The 16,974-nt window shown below is 42.3% G+C and overlaps 1 protein-coding gene across 1 annotated transcript; it reads left to right on the top strand.

Moving 5' to 3' along the window:
* Positions 1-7,085: 7,085 nt before the first annotated feature.
* LOC311294675 (tripartite motif-containing protein 16-like) lies at positions 7,086-16,524 on the top strand. The gene is made up of 6 exons (XM_084415677.1): positions 7,086-7,762; positions 9,238-9,333; positions 9,435-9,668; positions 14,062-14,221; positions 15,560-15,607; positions 15,859-16,524. Exons 1-6 carry the CDS (start codon positions 7,190-7,192, stop codon positions 16,377-16,379), a joined length of 1,632 nt encoding a protein of 543 aa, XP_084271803.1. The 5' UTR covers positions 7,086-7,189; the 3' UTR covers positions 16,380-16,524.
* The last annotated feature ends 450 nt before the right edge of the window (positions 16,525-16,974 follow it).

Genomic DNA, 16,974 nt, shown 5'->3' with positions numbered 1-16,974 from the left:
TGTGTGTGTGTGTGTGTGTGTGTGTGTGTGTAAGTGAGTGTGTGTGTACTTGTACAGCTATCTTTGTGAGGACCAGTTTGAGTTTCAGACCATTGGAGTGAGGACAAAGAGAGTAAAAGTGCATTTATTTATTTATTTATTTATTTATTCATATTGATCAAAAAGATAAGGAATCCAGAATATTTTGATTATAAAAAAATTAAAACAATGCATTTCGGGAAAAATTCCAGGAAATATTGAGCATCAAAAGAAATGATGCATAGTCTGTAAGATGCACTAGATATACAACTGATTATGTGAACCTAGTTACACTAGTCAGACAAATAGTCAAACATATAAGGCAGTAGCCATTAACTCATTATAGTTAACCCTAATACCCCATAACCCTCTGTAAAAAAGTTACTTTTCTGTGTGGGGAAAATTATTTTTGGTGGTGTAAATACAGTATAATTTATTCTGAAGTAATATCCTCACAGTGTTCTATCAGCTTTTATATACTTATGCATATTTTTGATATTTATCCCAGGGCGTTAATTGCTTTTATAAAGGCCAATTTTTTAACCTTAGTAAATGTATGCATCATCTTTCATGTCAAATGTTTACATTTGATACATTCAGTGTTAATAGTGACACACTGACCAATCAAATTAAATAATTTATACTGTGAAATTACAACTGCAATAAATGAGATTAATTTTTTAAATAAACTTTTTGAATATACAAATAAGAAATGTTGGAAAAAATATAATGAAACTTTTAAACATGAAACTAAACCGCCAGTAGGTGGCAGCAAGTCACTTTAATAACTGAGACATTGATTCAACCGATTCATTCAAAACGCTGAATCATTTAGTAAAACACTGTTGAGTCAAGTGCTGCTTTTCTGTGTTTGGAACTATTTTCGTTGGTAAAATAGAACAAAAACAGTCACTAAAATGTAAGTAACTTAATATTAACAAACTTGCACATTTAACTTCAATCAATGTAACATTTGCAATCGTGATAATATTCAGCAAAACATAGTCATTTTATTAGTTAAAGTAGGGTGACCATACGTCCTGTTTAACCAGGACATATCTGGCCAGGATTTCGAGATCGCCCAAAATGCCCGGGATTTGTCTTTTGCTTTCTACAGTCACCATTCATTATGTTAACATTATCACGTTATTTGACACTGACACGTACGTCCCAGCTTTGCAGGTCATGCATTCTGATTCACACGGATCCCGATCGAGACGAAAACACAGGAATTTTCTTTGCAATGCTTAGACGCACATCAACCGATCACTTGTTTAGCGTTCATGTAAACACTACATTCAGATTAACCAATCAAACAGATCTCGGTCCCCATTGACTTCCATAGTAGGAAAAAAATATACTATGGAAGTCAATGGGGACCGAGATCTGTTGATTACAAACATTCTTCCAAATATCTTCCTTTGTGTTCAGCAGAACAAAGAAACTCATACAGGTTTGGAACAACTTGAGGGTGAGTAAACAATGATAGAATTTTCATTTTTGGGTGAACTATCCCTTTAATTCAGTACTACTGAATCAAAAGGTGTACATGTAAACAAAATGAATGGCGACGAGAAAGCAAAAGCCGAATCGCGGATATTTTGGGCGATCTCGAAATCCCGGGCCGGACATGACCTGGAATATGGTCACCCTACTTAAAGGGATGGTTCGGAGTAAAATCAACCTGGGTCCTTTGCACCATGACCTCGAGCCAAACACCCCCCAGAAGCCTTTTTCCCTTGGACGAACATTATTAAAGTTAGAGCTTATTTAGAGATATCAGCCGAATGGCTTAGTGCAGGTGCTAATGACTCCAAATTTGTATCTCGTAAATTACCCCACTAATAATGCCCGGAATGGTACCAAACTTCAACAGTAGTACAAATAGGTTCTGTACTCATAAAAAGAGCCATTGGAAAGTTTGTAAGTACATCAGGAGTTTATTTAAATAACACTTGCCTGACGGCTAATGCTACCGCTAACCCGGACGTTGAGGTCACTTCCGTGATTGGGGAAAAGCATGTAAAAGTCCTGACAGAAAGCGATGCATTATATATATATATAATATTGAAATATATTGTGCTGATTTGGCTATTTCTCCACATGCTTTTTTTTGTCACGTTTTGTCTCCTGAAATCACTGCGATTTGAAAGAAAATGTATTCAGTACCATTACACCTGTCAGAATGTGCAATTCAACAGGTGTACGTGGAGATCGTGTGTGTGGAGATTCTCACAACTATAGGCTACTCGTCTCTGGGCAAGACAAGCACATTCTTTATACTTAAAATAAGGCCACAGAATTGAATACACCTACTGTAAAACCTGTCAGTAGTTTATATTGTTTTTGAATTTGAAGAATAATGTTCATGATGAGTCTTCCTTTCTCTAATGACTACTTAAAGTCTACTGAATCACTGATAAACTGAATCTGCTTAACTACAGTGACCAAATTAACTTGAATAAATATAAACTATATACGTTGTTTGTAGTGTAAGAAGAGATGGACTAAACATGGATTGAAATTCAAAATACAGGTAAAAAAAAAAAAAAAAAAAACTTTTAAATTGGTAAAAAATAATAATTACTGGTAAAGCTGTAAAAACCCAATACGGAAATGGCCTATTGCATCATATACATTGTGCATGATGAATTATCTTGAACCTGCTGAAATGTTTGGGGATGTCTATGCATTCGGAATAATAAAAAAAATAATAAATAAATAAAAAAAAGTTTGCTCACCTCACAAAAGTTGGTTGAGCACCAGCTCTGATCAGGAAACTTTCAGAAAACATACTGAAAAGATGTACTTTCTCTCAGTAAGAAGTTCAGACAATATTCATCATTGTTCTCTAGTGATTTAAGAGGAAGATTAAAGTAAATGCTATAACTGTAAATTGGTCACATACTGTAGGAGACAGGCCTGAGTGACCCCAGTGGCCTAGGCTGTCATGGTCAGTTAGAAGAGTAAATATATGTCCCCACATGTGTTGGGTGCTTCTCTCAAAAGCAAGGAGAGAGCAAGTTCCAGTGAGAAAACACACACATATAATATACATACAAAACACATACATATACATATGTAACAGAGCGTACACCCGCCCGTCTATAATTTACCCGCCGGTCTCTTTATTTCTTTAAAAGAAAACTACACAAATAAATAACAAACAAAGTCAAAACATTAACAATACAAAACAAAAGTAAGTAACCCTACACAGGGTACAAACAAGAAAAATGGCAGTAGTAAGGGGGACCAGATTGATTTAATTAGACAAAGTCTTGGACTGGAAGTAACAGTCTCAGCTATTTCTAGTAAAACCCTGAAAACAATGTAACACACTTGTAACATTATCAATGCATCACACCACCTCCTAGTAGCTGAGATCTGGTCTCGTCCAGTACAAAACTTTAAATACTGGGAAAAACAGTGGTCTAGTACACAATCAGCTGCCAGATGAATCTGCCAAAACATAATACACATTCAGTACACCTAAATTTATACACCATTAAAATATACAAATTACCTTTGGACCATACGTTTCAGTTATACATTTTTCTATCAAATATAAAACCACATAAAACCTTCAGTTACCTCCACAATGTGTCCTATTTTATACTGAACACATCATATCCCAAGTCACGACCACGATGCCAAGCTTGTTGCTACAACAAAATAAACAAAACATACACGTTCAAGAGCAAACAATGCACTGCTAATTGCACATAAATCAAACGACCTACCCAGGAATTATCAGCAACATTAACCGGGAACGAGTGAGCGATATGAGACGTACAGCTCCAAATGAATGACCGTGATGCCAGGTTTGCTACTACAACACATATAAAACATACAGTACATGCTCAAGAACAAACAATATTCTGCTATTTGCACATAATAAAATCAAACAATAAGCGTTGCAGGGCACACTGCCTCATATAACAAAACAACAGTTCCGGATTGTAGCACATAAGTCTCTCTCTCATCTCCAGGTGTGCGGGCCGCTTATATCCATCTCCCCGCCAATCACTAGAATTAGAGACAGGTGTTAGTCATCATTCACTTGACCTCCTTCTCACCGCTCGTCTCCGCACTCGTTTCCCCTCTGCAGACTCCGCTTTACTATGCCCCCAACACCCGAATCAGGCCAGGGAGCCATCCGGCATGCAGCCACCTCTCCCATTTCTAGAGAGGAAGTCGGCTACAGCCTGTGAACCACTTTGAACTTAAAAGACTGTAAAGCTAAATACCAACGGGTGATCCACGCGTATCCTTCATGTGGTGGAGTCACTAGAGGGGCGCGTGGTCCAATCAGAGAGTGAATTCACATCCCAGGAGGTAATAATGGAGGGTGAGGATGGTCCAACGAATGGCCAAACATTATTTTTTAATGCTACTGTATCTAGTCTCTCTGTTTGAGAGCTTTTGACTTAGATAATGCACCCACCACTCTTCTCCTCCGACCACCTGGGACAGGACTGCATCCAGCCTCCTGTCCGATGCATCTGTCTGCAACAAAAAAGGGTGATCAAAGTTAGAGTGTAAGAGCGGCTCGCCGCACAGGGCAACCTTCACTTTGGTTAGGGCCTGTTGGTACAGCTCCATCCACTGGACCGGATCTGGTGCTTAATTTTTAGTGAGATCAGTCAGTGGGCTGGTGAGCTCCCAATAATTAAGAATAAACCTCCCATAATATCCCGCTAGGCCCTGGAACTGTCTCACCTCCTTTTTGGTCTTGGGACTTAGGCAGGCTACAATCGCAGCAGTCTTGTCAATTTGAGGACGCACCTGTCCATGTCCAAAGTGGAAGCCCAGATACCGTACCTCCATAAGCCCAATTGCACACTTCCGTGGGTTCGCCGTGAGTCCAGCCACCCTCAGCGATCTCAGGACAGTGCATGTGTGTTCCAGGTGCTGTAGATAATGATATTGTCATGATATCGCTGTAATGATACAGCGGCATACGTGGAATGGGGCCGGAGGATTTTGTCCATGAGACGCTGAAAGGTTGCGGAAGCCACGAACAGCCCAAACAGAAGAGTAATAAATTGGTGTAATCCAAATGGCATAGTGAAGGCTGTTTTCTCTTGAGACAAAGGCTACAAGGGGATCTGCCAATATCCTTTTGTTAAATCTTTTTATAAAAATGTTGAGTAAAAGCAAACCTAACCTAACAATCAAGCATCTCAGCAATTTTTCCCAACTCTAGCATAGCCTTTAATTCATCCTGTACCACTTTTTTACTTGTGTTCAGGTAAACCATAGGGGCGGCTGCACACCTCTTCCCAGGGATCCTTTCAATATAGTGTTGTATGAGGTCTGTGCGACGGGGCAGGGGTTAAAACACCATGCAAAATCTGCTTGCAACTTGGCTAAATCGGTGAGCTGCAGCGGTGAGCGGTGATTTCCCCCCGAGACCAGAGCGAGCGGATTGGGTTTGACAGCTGCTTCTGGCCCGAGATCTTCCTCTGCATGAAACGGCCGCGGCTAACTCAACCGACATCATCACATTCTAGTGTGATTGAGATAATAATTTGACATGAATCACCCCTGTCCATTCGTCTTACCTCATAATCAAGATCCCCAACTCGCTGTGTGAGCACAAATGGTCCTTGCCACACAACGAGTAACATGGAAATAGATGTTGGAAGTAATAAAATCACTCTCCCGGTGCAAATTGACACTCTCGCATACCCCTGTTGTACAGCTGACTTTGTCTGTCCTGTGCCTTGAGCAAATTCTCCATAGAGAGAATTTGAGAGAGAGGTCCATGATATACTGAATTTCACTACGCAGTTTGAAGTATAATTCGCTTAATGTACGTGACATAAACGCCGTGCCCTGATCATTGAGAATCTCTTTGGGGATTCCCACTCGGGAGATAATGCTAAATAGTGCGTCCGCTACACTTTTTGCAGAAATTGTGCGTAACGGCAGTGCTTCCAGATATCGTGCTGCATAATCCACTAGAACTAATGCAAAATGATGTCTGCGTGCTCAATGTTCTAATGGCCTGATTAGGTCCATACCAATTTTCTTGAATGGCACAATGGTGCTCTTGAAATGTTAGGAGGATTAACCAGTTGAAATTTACAACACGGCGCACAGCACCGACGGACGTCTTCGTGAATACCCCGCCAAAAAAAAATCGGGCTATGAGATGTTCGCATGTCTTTCCTTCCCCCAAGTGGCCTGCCATGGGACTTCAATGAGCTGCCTGGAAAAGCAATTGTCTACGGCTTTTTGCACTAATAACTGGTTTGTATCTTCCTTTGTCTGGGTGTCTTGGGCCACCCAATACAATCTATCTTTTATAATAGGAAAAAATAGGGATAAGAAAGTGGTTGATCAGGCTAAAGTAGCGGTCCATCGATGGTGCGGACCCGGTCATAGGTGTGTGAGCGTGTGTGTTTTAGAGCATTTTATCATGAGACTGCTCGAGAAAAAATGTATCCAACTCAGGTGGCATTAGCTGCAACCTTGTTCTCGTTTCCTCTGAGTCAGTCTGTGATGGTCCCCCAACAGCTTCCCCAGCCTGAGTCATGGCTTCTCCCATCCCTAGTCCTGTCCCCCAAGAGGCATCCGCACACACACAATCCCCAATATTTGTGTAAATGCTAGGCAATCTGTACCCAAAATCAGCATATATATATATATATATATATACAGTACTGTGCAAAAGTCTTAGGCATGTTAATGCAACCCCCCCCCCCCCCCCAAACATTCTTTTTGCCATTAATTGTAATAATCCAGTGAGATTTGTGTATGCACAAGGAGTCTGACAACAGCCGGTATGATCTGATCTCACCATCATCGAGTCCATCTGTGATTACATGAAGAAACAGAAAAAACTGAGACAGACTAAATCCAGAAGAAATGCGGGAACGTCTCCAAGATGCTTGAAGAAACCTTCCTGCAAAGCTACCTGAAAAACTATGCGCAAACATTAACATGCCTAAGACTTTTGCACAGTTCTGTATATATATATAAAAGTGCACTTTAATGCAGCCTAGGAAATTGACTCTCCTTGACCAGGAACGAGGAAGCTGCTTTAAGACACAACCTGTTTTACACATGTCAATCAAACACAGAAGCAGGAAATTATTTCAAATCCTCAGTTTAGGGAAACGTTCAACTGTTGTGTGTTTGTGTCTCTCTGTATTTATGCAGTAAAATGGCAGAGGCCATATTTTCTCAGGATAAGTTCATGTGTCCAGTGTGCCTGGATCTTCTGAAGGATCCAGTGACCATCAACTGTGGACACAGTTACTGTAAGATCTGTATTACAGGCTGCTGGGATCAGGAGGATGAGAAGAGAGTCTACAGCTGCCCTCAGTGCAGACAGACCTTCAGTCCAAGACCTGCTTTGGGCAAAAACACCATTCTGGCTGAACTGGTGGAGAAACTGAAGAAGACTAAACTTCCTGCTGACTGTTACGCTGAAGCCGGAGATGTGGAGTGTGATGTCTGTACTGGAAGAAAGTACAAAGCCATCAAGTCCTGTCTGGTGTGTCAGGAATCTTACTGTCAAACTCATTTTGACCCTCATGAGGAATATCACTCACGTAAGCCACACAAAGTGATTGATGCCACTGGACGACTGCAGGACATGATCTGCCGTAAACATGATAAAGAGCTAGAAATGTACTGTATCACTGATCAACAATGCATTTGTGTGCTATGTAAGGAATATGAACATAAAAAACACAAAACTGTATCAGCTGCAGCACAGAGGACTGAGAAACAGGTATGAATTTAAAGAGATTGTTTGAGCAAAATTCTGTCTTCATTTACTCACTGCCAAGTCGTTCTAAACCAGTTTGACATACTTCTGTGGAATGAATGTAAAATATGACATCAGAACGTCTCATCTATTCTTAGTCTAAACATTGATAGTGAATGGGGTACAAGCATTTCAAGCTCCAAAAAGGAGACAAAGGAAGTGTAAAAATAATCTACACTTCAGTGATTAAAAAAATTAATACGTGTGCTTAATTGTATTGAATGTGTACTTCAGCTCTTAAAAGTATCATTTTACTTTTTTACTTACAGAGAGGTCACTTTCATGATTATTTCTTAGAATTAAAGGGATACTCCACTTTTTTCGGAAATATGCTCATTTTACAACTCCCCCAGAGTTAAACAGTTGAGTTTTACCGTTTTAGAATCCATTCAGCCGAACTCCGGGTCTGACGGTACCACTTTTAGCATAGCTTAGCATAGATCATTGAATCTGATGAGTCCAGTAGCATTTCTTTCAAAATGACCAAAGAGTTTCAATATTTTTCCTATTTAAAACTCGACTCTTCTGTAGTTAAACCGTGTACTAAGATCGACGGAAAATGAAAAGTTGCGATTTTCTAAGCCTATATGGCTAGGAACTACTCTCATTCCGGCGTAATAATCAAGGAACTGTGCGGCTGTACCATGAGTGCAGCAGGCGTAGTGATATGACGCAGCGCCTGAAAATAGGTCTAATAGGTTAGACAAACTTAGTCCCGGTCACGTTGGAAGAAGTTACCGAGCTGGGGACTATTTTCAGGCGCTGCGTCATATCATTACGCCTGCTGCACTCATGGTACAGCCACACAGTTCCTTGATTATTACGCCGGAATGAGAGTAGTTCCTAGCCATATAGGCTTAGAAAATCGCAACTTTTCATTTTCCGTCGATCTTAGTACACGGTTTAACTACAGAAGAGTCGAGTTTTAAATAGGAAAAATATTGAAACTCTTTGGTCATTTTGAAAGAAATGCTACTGGACTCATCAGAATCAATGATCTATGCTAAGCTATGCTAAAAGTGGTACCGTCAGACCCGGAGTTCGGCTGAATGGATTCTAAAACGGTAAAACTCAACTGTTTAACTCTGGGGGAGTTGTAAAATGAGCTTATTTCCGAAAAAAGTGGAGTATCCCTTTAAGTACACTTGTGTTCCACAATAGACAGAGAGTCATACAGGTTTAGAACAAAATTAGGTTAAATGATGACAGAATTACAGTTTGGGTGACATTTACCTATAAAACTAATGAAATAATGCTGACACTTTGGTTTTATATTAATTCAGAATCTTTTAAGGAAACTATAAATCTATGGTTTAAAGCTACAGTATAAACTTGCCATGCCAGATCTTTATCCACTTCACCAATTCTGTATTAATGTAACTTTTAAATTATGGTTTTGTGATATAAGTGACATTTCCTGTTATTGGTTTGTCCTCTAGACTCAGCTGAAGGAGACTCAGATAAAGCTCCGTCAGAGAATCCAGCAGAGAGAGAAAGATCTTCAGCAGCTGAGAGAGGCTGTGGCGTCTCATACGGTGAGTCTGGAGAAGAAGAGAAGTTTATGAAGCCTCAGTTAGGACTCTCCTCCTACAATCCCACTGAACTCACTGTGTGATTGTGATGTGTGTCCTAACAGCGCTCTGCACAGACAGCAGTGGAGGACAGTGAGAGGATCTTTACTGAGCTCATCCGCTCCATTGAGAGAAGCCGCTCTGAGGTGACACAGCGGATCAGAGATCAGGAAAAGGATGCAGTGAATCGAGCTGAAGGACGACTGGAGCGACTGGAGCAGGAGATCAATGATCTGAGGAGGAGAGACGCTGAGCTGGAGCAGCTTTCACACACACAGGATGACATTCATTTCCTGCAGGTAACAGATGTAGAATAACAGGATCATATAATTTAAAGATGTCATTAAATCCTACTTAAGTGGCTGAAAAACACTCTAAAGTTCAGCTACTTACATTTAATGTAAATTGAAACTATAATACACTCAGGTAATTGCAAATAACATTCAATTAAGTGTCCGAAAACGTCTTGGGTTACGACTGTAATCCTCGTTCCCTGAGAAGCGTGATAACGTCTGAAGTATGTATGGAACTAGTCCAATCTTGATTGGTGTTGCGTCATGACGTCACATGTGACGGCACTTGTGTCCCTATAAAGGGACACCAGCTCATAACAGCGTCAGCTTCTGATAGGTCGAAGCAAGAAACGTTCCCTTTCGCGGGAACTTGTGCTGCTTCGAAAGAGGACACTTTGGGGAACGAAATACCCACTGCACCACACTGACTAGCGCCTGTCCTAGTGTGAAGCAAGTTTGGAACAACTCAAAACGTGAGAACTTGAGAACCCGGTGAGCAGGACAGATCCAGGCTGTATATAAAAGTGTGTGGGGAGACCCAGCCAGCAGCATTGCAGACTTCTTGAAGGGAGACCCCTGATAGCAGGGCTTTATGAGGATGCCATCCCTCTAGTTGAGTGGGCTCTAATCAGAAGAAGCTGAAGCCTCCACAATCCACCTGCTAATGGTCTATTTAGAGGCAGGGGAACCCTTCTTTGGTGAACCAAAACACACAAGCAGCTGGTAAATGTAAATGTAAATGTAGCTTCTCTTAATCAGCCGACACATGTGGTGGAGGATGAAAAGCCTGCAGGATCACAGACCGTATCACACTCAATGGTACCTTGGGCAAATAGCCAGGCCTAGGGTGGAGAATGGCTTTCACTCTGCCAGGAGCAAACTTGAGGCAAGAGGGAGCAACAGACAGCACCTGCAGGTCCCCAACTCTTTTGAGGGACGTAATGGCTAGCACGAAGGCTACCTTTAAAGATAGACATTTCTCTGACACCTCGTTGATGGCTTCGAAGGGTGCCAGGGATATGGCCGCCACATAGACACATCCATAAGTGTGGAGAGAGCCCATCAAAGAAACGACCGTGGAGGAACTCCAGCACTGAAGCCACTGGGCAGTTAACTGGGCCCAGCTGATGTTCTCTGCACCATAAAGTGAACACATTCCACTTTAAAGCATAAAGTTTCCTCTTGGGAGGAGCTCTAGAGTTTAAGTTTGACTCAACAACCTCGGATGAGAGACCAGCACTTATGATTTGGTGGAGGCATCCACTTCCACGATGAAGGGTTTCTTGGGGTCTGGATGGATGAGGAGCGGTGCACTGGTGAATTTCTCCTTCAGATGTTGAAAGGCTTCGTTGGCAGATGGTGACCAGGACAGAGACTTGGGCTTGTTTCTCAGCAGACTGGTGAGAGGATTGGTGATGAAGCTGTAGCCATGGATGAACCTTCGGTAGAAATTGGCGAAGCCAAGGAAACACTGGAGCTCTTTGATGGTGGATGGTGTGGGCCAGTTCTTGATGGTTTCCACCTTCCCTTCGTCTATCTGGATACCCGTGTCACTGATGTGGTAACTAAGGAACTGCACTGAGGGTTGGTGGAAGGAGCATTTCTCAGTCTTGAGAAACAGGTGGAATTCCCTCAGGCATTTCAGGACCTCCGCAACGTGGTGGTGATGGTTGGCCATGCTCTGGGAGTAGATGAGGATGTCATCTATGTAGACAAGAACAAAGCAATGGAGATACTCCCGGAGCACCTCATGCATGAAATCCTGGAATACGGAGGATTCCTGGTAAACGCCCCGTTTACCAGACCATACGGCATGACGAGGTACTCCTAGTGTCCAGTAGGGGTCACAAAGGCAGTCTTCAACTTGTCCCTCTCATGTACCTGGATGAGTTTATATGTGCTCCATGAGTTCCAACTTGGTGAACACCTTGGCTCCACGGAGGTGTTCTAGTGCAGCTGGGACGAGGGGAAGAGGACAGAGGAATTTGCTGGTGATCTTGTTCAGGGAGCGGTAATCAATACAAGGCTGCAAGCCTCCGTCCTTTTTTGCCACGAAGAAGAAACTCAAAGCAGCAGGGGACATAGAAGGCTGGATGTAGCCTTGTTGGAAGGGTTTTTCTACATTCTCCTCCAAGGCCTTCTGTTCGGGGAGTGATAAAGGATAAATGTTCCCGTGGGGCACTGGCTCACCCGGCATCAGATCGATGGCGCAATCCCATGGCTGATGTGGAGGCAGCAAAGAGGCTCTTTTAGGGCAGAAGGCGTTACTGAAGGGGCGTAGCAGGTTGGGATGTCGACTGACGGACGGAGCTGGAGCAGGACGAGGGAACAGAGGGAAGCAGTCAGGAAAGCATTTCCTGCCCTACTTCATGACTTCGCCGGTTCTCCAGGAGATGATGGGATCATGCTGCACTAGCCACAGACACCCTAGGATCACCTCAGCGGTGGAATTCTCCAGAACCAGGAGATGGATGGTTTCTACGTGGAGTTGACCGACCCGTAGTTCGATGGAACCGGCGCTGTAGCGAACATATTTGCGGCACAGTGGTCGTCCAGTCACCAACTGGACCTGGTAGATTGTCTGGGTAGTGGTCGTCGGGCTGTGGAGTTAGTGGCAGAGGTTTCCGGAGATGAAGGTTTTTAAGTTGTAATGGGATTCTTCAGTACACTCACCATAGGACAGGGAAGACGAATGGGGCATTCGGAGAGATTATGCCCCCCAGCACCGCAGTACAGTCAAAGCCTCTGGGTCAGCCACCTCTGCCACTCCGTAAATGGTAGCCGATTTGAGTCGATCTTCATAGGTTCATTACCTGGTTCTGGAGTGCTGAGGTGCTCTTGCTGGCGAAAGAAAAAGGACGGTGCTTGACCCTGGTGCTCTTCGAGACACAACTGCATACGACTGGTGACACGGGTAGATGATTGGATTAAGCATTCAAGTCCGATGGAGTCATCGTATGCAGCGAGATGCAACCGCACTCAGGGATCTAATCCCTGCTGGTATATGGTGAGGAGCGAGCGCTCATTCCAACCGCTGGCGGCTGTGAGGGTTCTAAACTTCAGTGAATAATAATGAATTGACATTTTCCCTTGACGGAGATGATAAAGCTGCTCACCCACTGAAAAATCTCCCACAGGCTTGCCGAAGACGCACAGAGGGCGTAACCTCAGGCCCCCCAGACGATTCATATAGGAGACTACATTTACATTAACATGTATTCATTTAGCAGACACTTTTATCCAAAGTGACTTACAAAAGAGAACAATAGAAGCAGTTAAACTTACAATAGGACAACAAAATGCAAGTGCTATGACCCCTCCCAGTTTAATCTAACGAGGTACATGTACTTTAAAAATAAAATCGATATAGAATAGAAAGTGTTATTATTAATGGATCAAGTGTTGCCGAAAAAGATGCGTCTTCAGCCGTTTCTTGAAAATGGCTAAAGACTCAGCAGCCTCAGAGTTGAGTTTGGCAGGTCATTCCATTCCAGAGTTTGGCAGGATTTTGTGCCTCTTTGAGATGGCACCACAAGACGACGTTCACTTGCAGAGCGCAAGTTTCTGGATGGCACCTAAGTCTGAAGTAATGAGTTTAGGTAAAAGGGAGCAGAGCCAGTGGTTGTTCTGTAAGCAAACGTCAGTGACTTGAATTTGATGCGAGCGGCAACTGGCAACCAGTGCAATTTTGTGAGGAGAGGAGGCCTGATCCTCCTGATGTTGTATAAGGCAAATCTGCAAGACCGGGCAATTCTAGCAATGTGGTCTGTGAAGTTCAATTGATCATTAATCACAACTCCAAGGTTCCTGGCTGACTTTGAAGGAGTTATGGATGACGAACCTAGCTGAATGGAGAAGTTGTGGTGTAGTGTTGGGTTGGCCGAGACCACAAGCAGCTCTGTCTTCGCAAGGTTTAGTTGAAGGTAGTGGTCCTTTATCCAGCCAGAAATGTCTATCAGACAGGCTGAGACCACCGACGTATTGTCTGTTCATACTAGAACATGATGGCCTCTGAGGTCCGGAAGGAAATGTCTCAGAGCTAGAAACACTGCCAACATCTCCAGGCAACTGATGTGCCATGAGAGATGATGGTCCTTTCATAGACCTCTGGTGTAGCGGCCGAAAGGGAACATTACATTCAATCTGCACTTGAGTATAACTTTTTAAGTATATTATTTCCATAAAAAGTATATTTTAAAAGTGTGCCAAAGTGTACTGGCAAACACTATGTTTGCCACATAATGAATATTATAAGAAAGTCTCTGATTGTGTGAAAGTGCTGGATTGTTCTGAATTACTGAAGATAAATCAAGTCAACAAGAGCTCCACAGATCTGATAGTAGTGCAGGTTATTGAGTGAAGTGTGGAGCTGATGAGTTTTGATTTCTGTTTTCTTTAGAGTTTCCAGTCTCTCTCAGCACCTCCTGAATCTACAGATGTGAATGACGTTCCCTTCAGTTCTCTCTCTTCTTTTGAAGGCGTGAGAGAATCTGTCCGTCAGCTGAAAGTCAAACTGGAGGATTTCTGCAAAGAGGAGCTCAAGAAGATCTCTGACAGAGGTAAAGTCCTGGGCCTCGTTTATAAACACGTGCGTAGAATGATCCTAAATGTGAATGTTCAACAATTTCAGGAATGCTCCTACAATTTATAAAATATCTATACAGACAAAAATTGTTTGCAAATGCATACCACTTTATAAATCACAGTTCATCTAAAATGCAAATGGGATGTGAACAAGCGCATCATTTTCACCTACAGAACGGTCACAAAAATCCCTTGATGGTTCCGAGGTTTGGCACTCATCATCATGGACAAGCATATGTATACACTATATTGCCAAAAGTATTGGGACACCCCTCCAAATCATTGAATTCAGGTGTTCCAATCTCTTCCATGGCCACAATTGTATAAAATCAAGCACTAGGCATGCAGACTGCTTCTACAAACATTTGTGAAAGAATGGGTCGCTCTAAGGAGCTCCGTGAATTCAAGCGTGGTACCATGATAGGCTGCCACCTGTGCAATAAGTCCATTCGTGAAATGTCCTCCTGTTCTCTGGAGTGATGAATAACGCTTCTCTGTCTGGCAATCCGATGGACCAGTCTGGGTTTGGCGGTTGCTAGGAGAATGGTACTTGCCTGATTGCATTGTGCCAAGTGTAAAATTTGGTGGAGGGGGGATTATGGTGTGGGGTTGTTTTTCAGGGGTTGGGCATGGACCCTTAGTTCTAGTGAAAGGAACTCTTAATGCTTCAGCATACCAAGGCATTTTGGACAATTTCATGCTCCCAACTGTGTGGGAACAGTTTGAGTTTGGTCCCTTCCTGCTACAACATGACTGTGTACCAGTGCACAAAGCAAGGTCCATAAAGACATGGATGGGCAAGTTTGGTGTGGAGGAACTTGACTTGCCTGCAAAGACTCCTGACCTCAACCTGACAGAACACCTTTGGGGTGAATTAGAGAGGAGACTGCGAGCCAGACCTTCTTGTCCAACATCAGCGCCTGACCTCACAAATGCGCTACCAGAAGAATGGTCAAAAATTCCCATAAACACACTCCTAAACTTTGTGGAAAGCCTTCCCAAAAGAGTTGAAGCTGTTATAGCTGCAAAGAGTGGGCCAACTCCATATGAAACCCTACAGATTAAGAATGGGATGTCATTAAAGTTCATGTGAATGTTAAGGCAGACGTCTCAAAACTTTTGGCAATATAGTGTATTTATTGATGTAGGATGAAATCCATGGAATTTGGGATCAAATCCAATATATGTGTTTTATAAATGAATCCAACATCATCTAATATCATGAAGAACATCACATTAGAAATGTCTTAGAAATTGATTAACTTTATCTTCACATTTTTCTTCACACTGTTCATGTCTGTTTATTTCCACAGTCACATTCACCAACATTAATCCCAGAACCAGGAACGACTTCCTACAATGTAAGTGACTAAGAAAACTAGCAGAAAAACTCACTGAGTGTGTTCATGTTCTTCCTGTAAAAGCTTAAAGAAATCATGACTTATGAGTTTAATAATTTCTCATGTAAATGATGATGCGCACAGGATATCTGGTCAGTTGTACTGAGACACTGCTGACACACTGAACATTTAGTCATGAAGAGTTCAGCTACATTAAAAGATCAGACAGATTTAACATAATTCCTGATTCTGATGTGTTTTCTCTCCATCAGATTCCCATCAGCTCACTTTGGATCTGAACACAGTGAATAAACGCCTCAGTCTGTCTGAGAGGAACAGAGTGATTACTAACACTGACATAGAGCAGCCGTATCCTGATCATCCAGACAGATTTGATGGATATCTGCAGGTGTTGTGTAGAGAGAGTGTGAGTGGACGCTGTTACTGGGAGATTGAGTGGAGTGGGAATAATGGTGTGTATATATCAGTGTCATATAAGAGCATCAGCAGGAAGGGACGGGGCATTGAGTGTGTGTTTGGAGGGAATGATCAGTCCTGGAGTTTGTACTGCACTCCCTCCAGTTACTCATTCAGACACAATAAGAAAGCGACTGATCTTCCTGCAGTGTCCATCAGCCGTAGAATAGGAGTGTATGTGGATCACAGTGCAGGAACTCTCTCCTTCTACAGCGTCTCTGACACAATGAGCCTCATCCACACAGTCCAGACCACATTCACTCAGCCACTCTATCCTGGGTTTTATGTTTATAAATCATCAGTGAAACTGTGTTGATGCATCAGAATAGACCGTAGAGAGATTTTACCTGTAATACTTTGAGCTGCTTGATAAATATTGCATAATTATTACAGCTGAATTTCTGTCACTGAAATAATGTCAGAATAAATGTGTAATAAATCCTGATATAGACAGTGAGATCAGTTTGTGTGTCTGTGTGTGTGTGATTGTCCATTTCATATTTCACATCAGCTGTATATGTATAGATGTTTTTAACAGTGTACAGAGTAATTGCTATATATAAATTAAACAAAACAATCTGCACAATAAAAGTGCAATAATGCTTTCAGTTTACAAACTACAAACCCAGACTGACAACATTCCAGAACTGAATTTAAAACCATTTGTGGTGTCCTTTTATTCAGTGCAATACTTACTGAAACCACTAGGGGATGAAGTAGGTATTAAGAGGGGAATATGAATATGAATAGGAGAGTAGAAAAGAAGAATGATGAGCACGAGTTGCATGTGCATCTTTAGAATGACGCAAACTCACACAGTGCATCAAGTAGTAATGCCTACGTACACACTACTGTTGTGTTACTACAAGATAAGAATGTAAGCGCTAAACGGCACTGTACTGTTCAAGTCA

The sequence above is a fragment of the Rutilus rutilus genome (genome assembly GCF_951802725.1).
Source record: "Rutilus rutilus genome assembly, chromosome: 8".
Classification (NCBI taxonomy): domain Eukaryota; kingdom Metazoa; phylum Chordata; class Actinopteri; order Cypriniformes; family Leuciscidae; genus Rutilus; species Rutilus rutilus.
The sequence above is the reverse complement of the archived record's forward strand: the minus strand, read 5'-3'. Positions and strand labels throughout refer to the sequence as shown.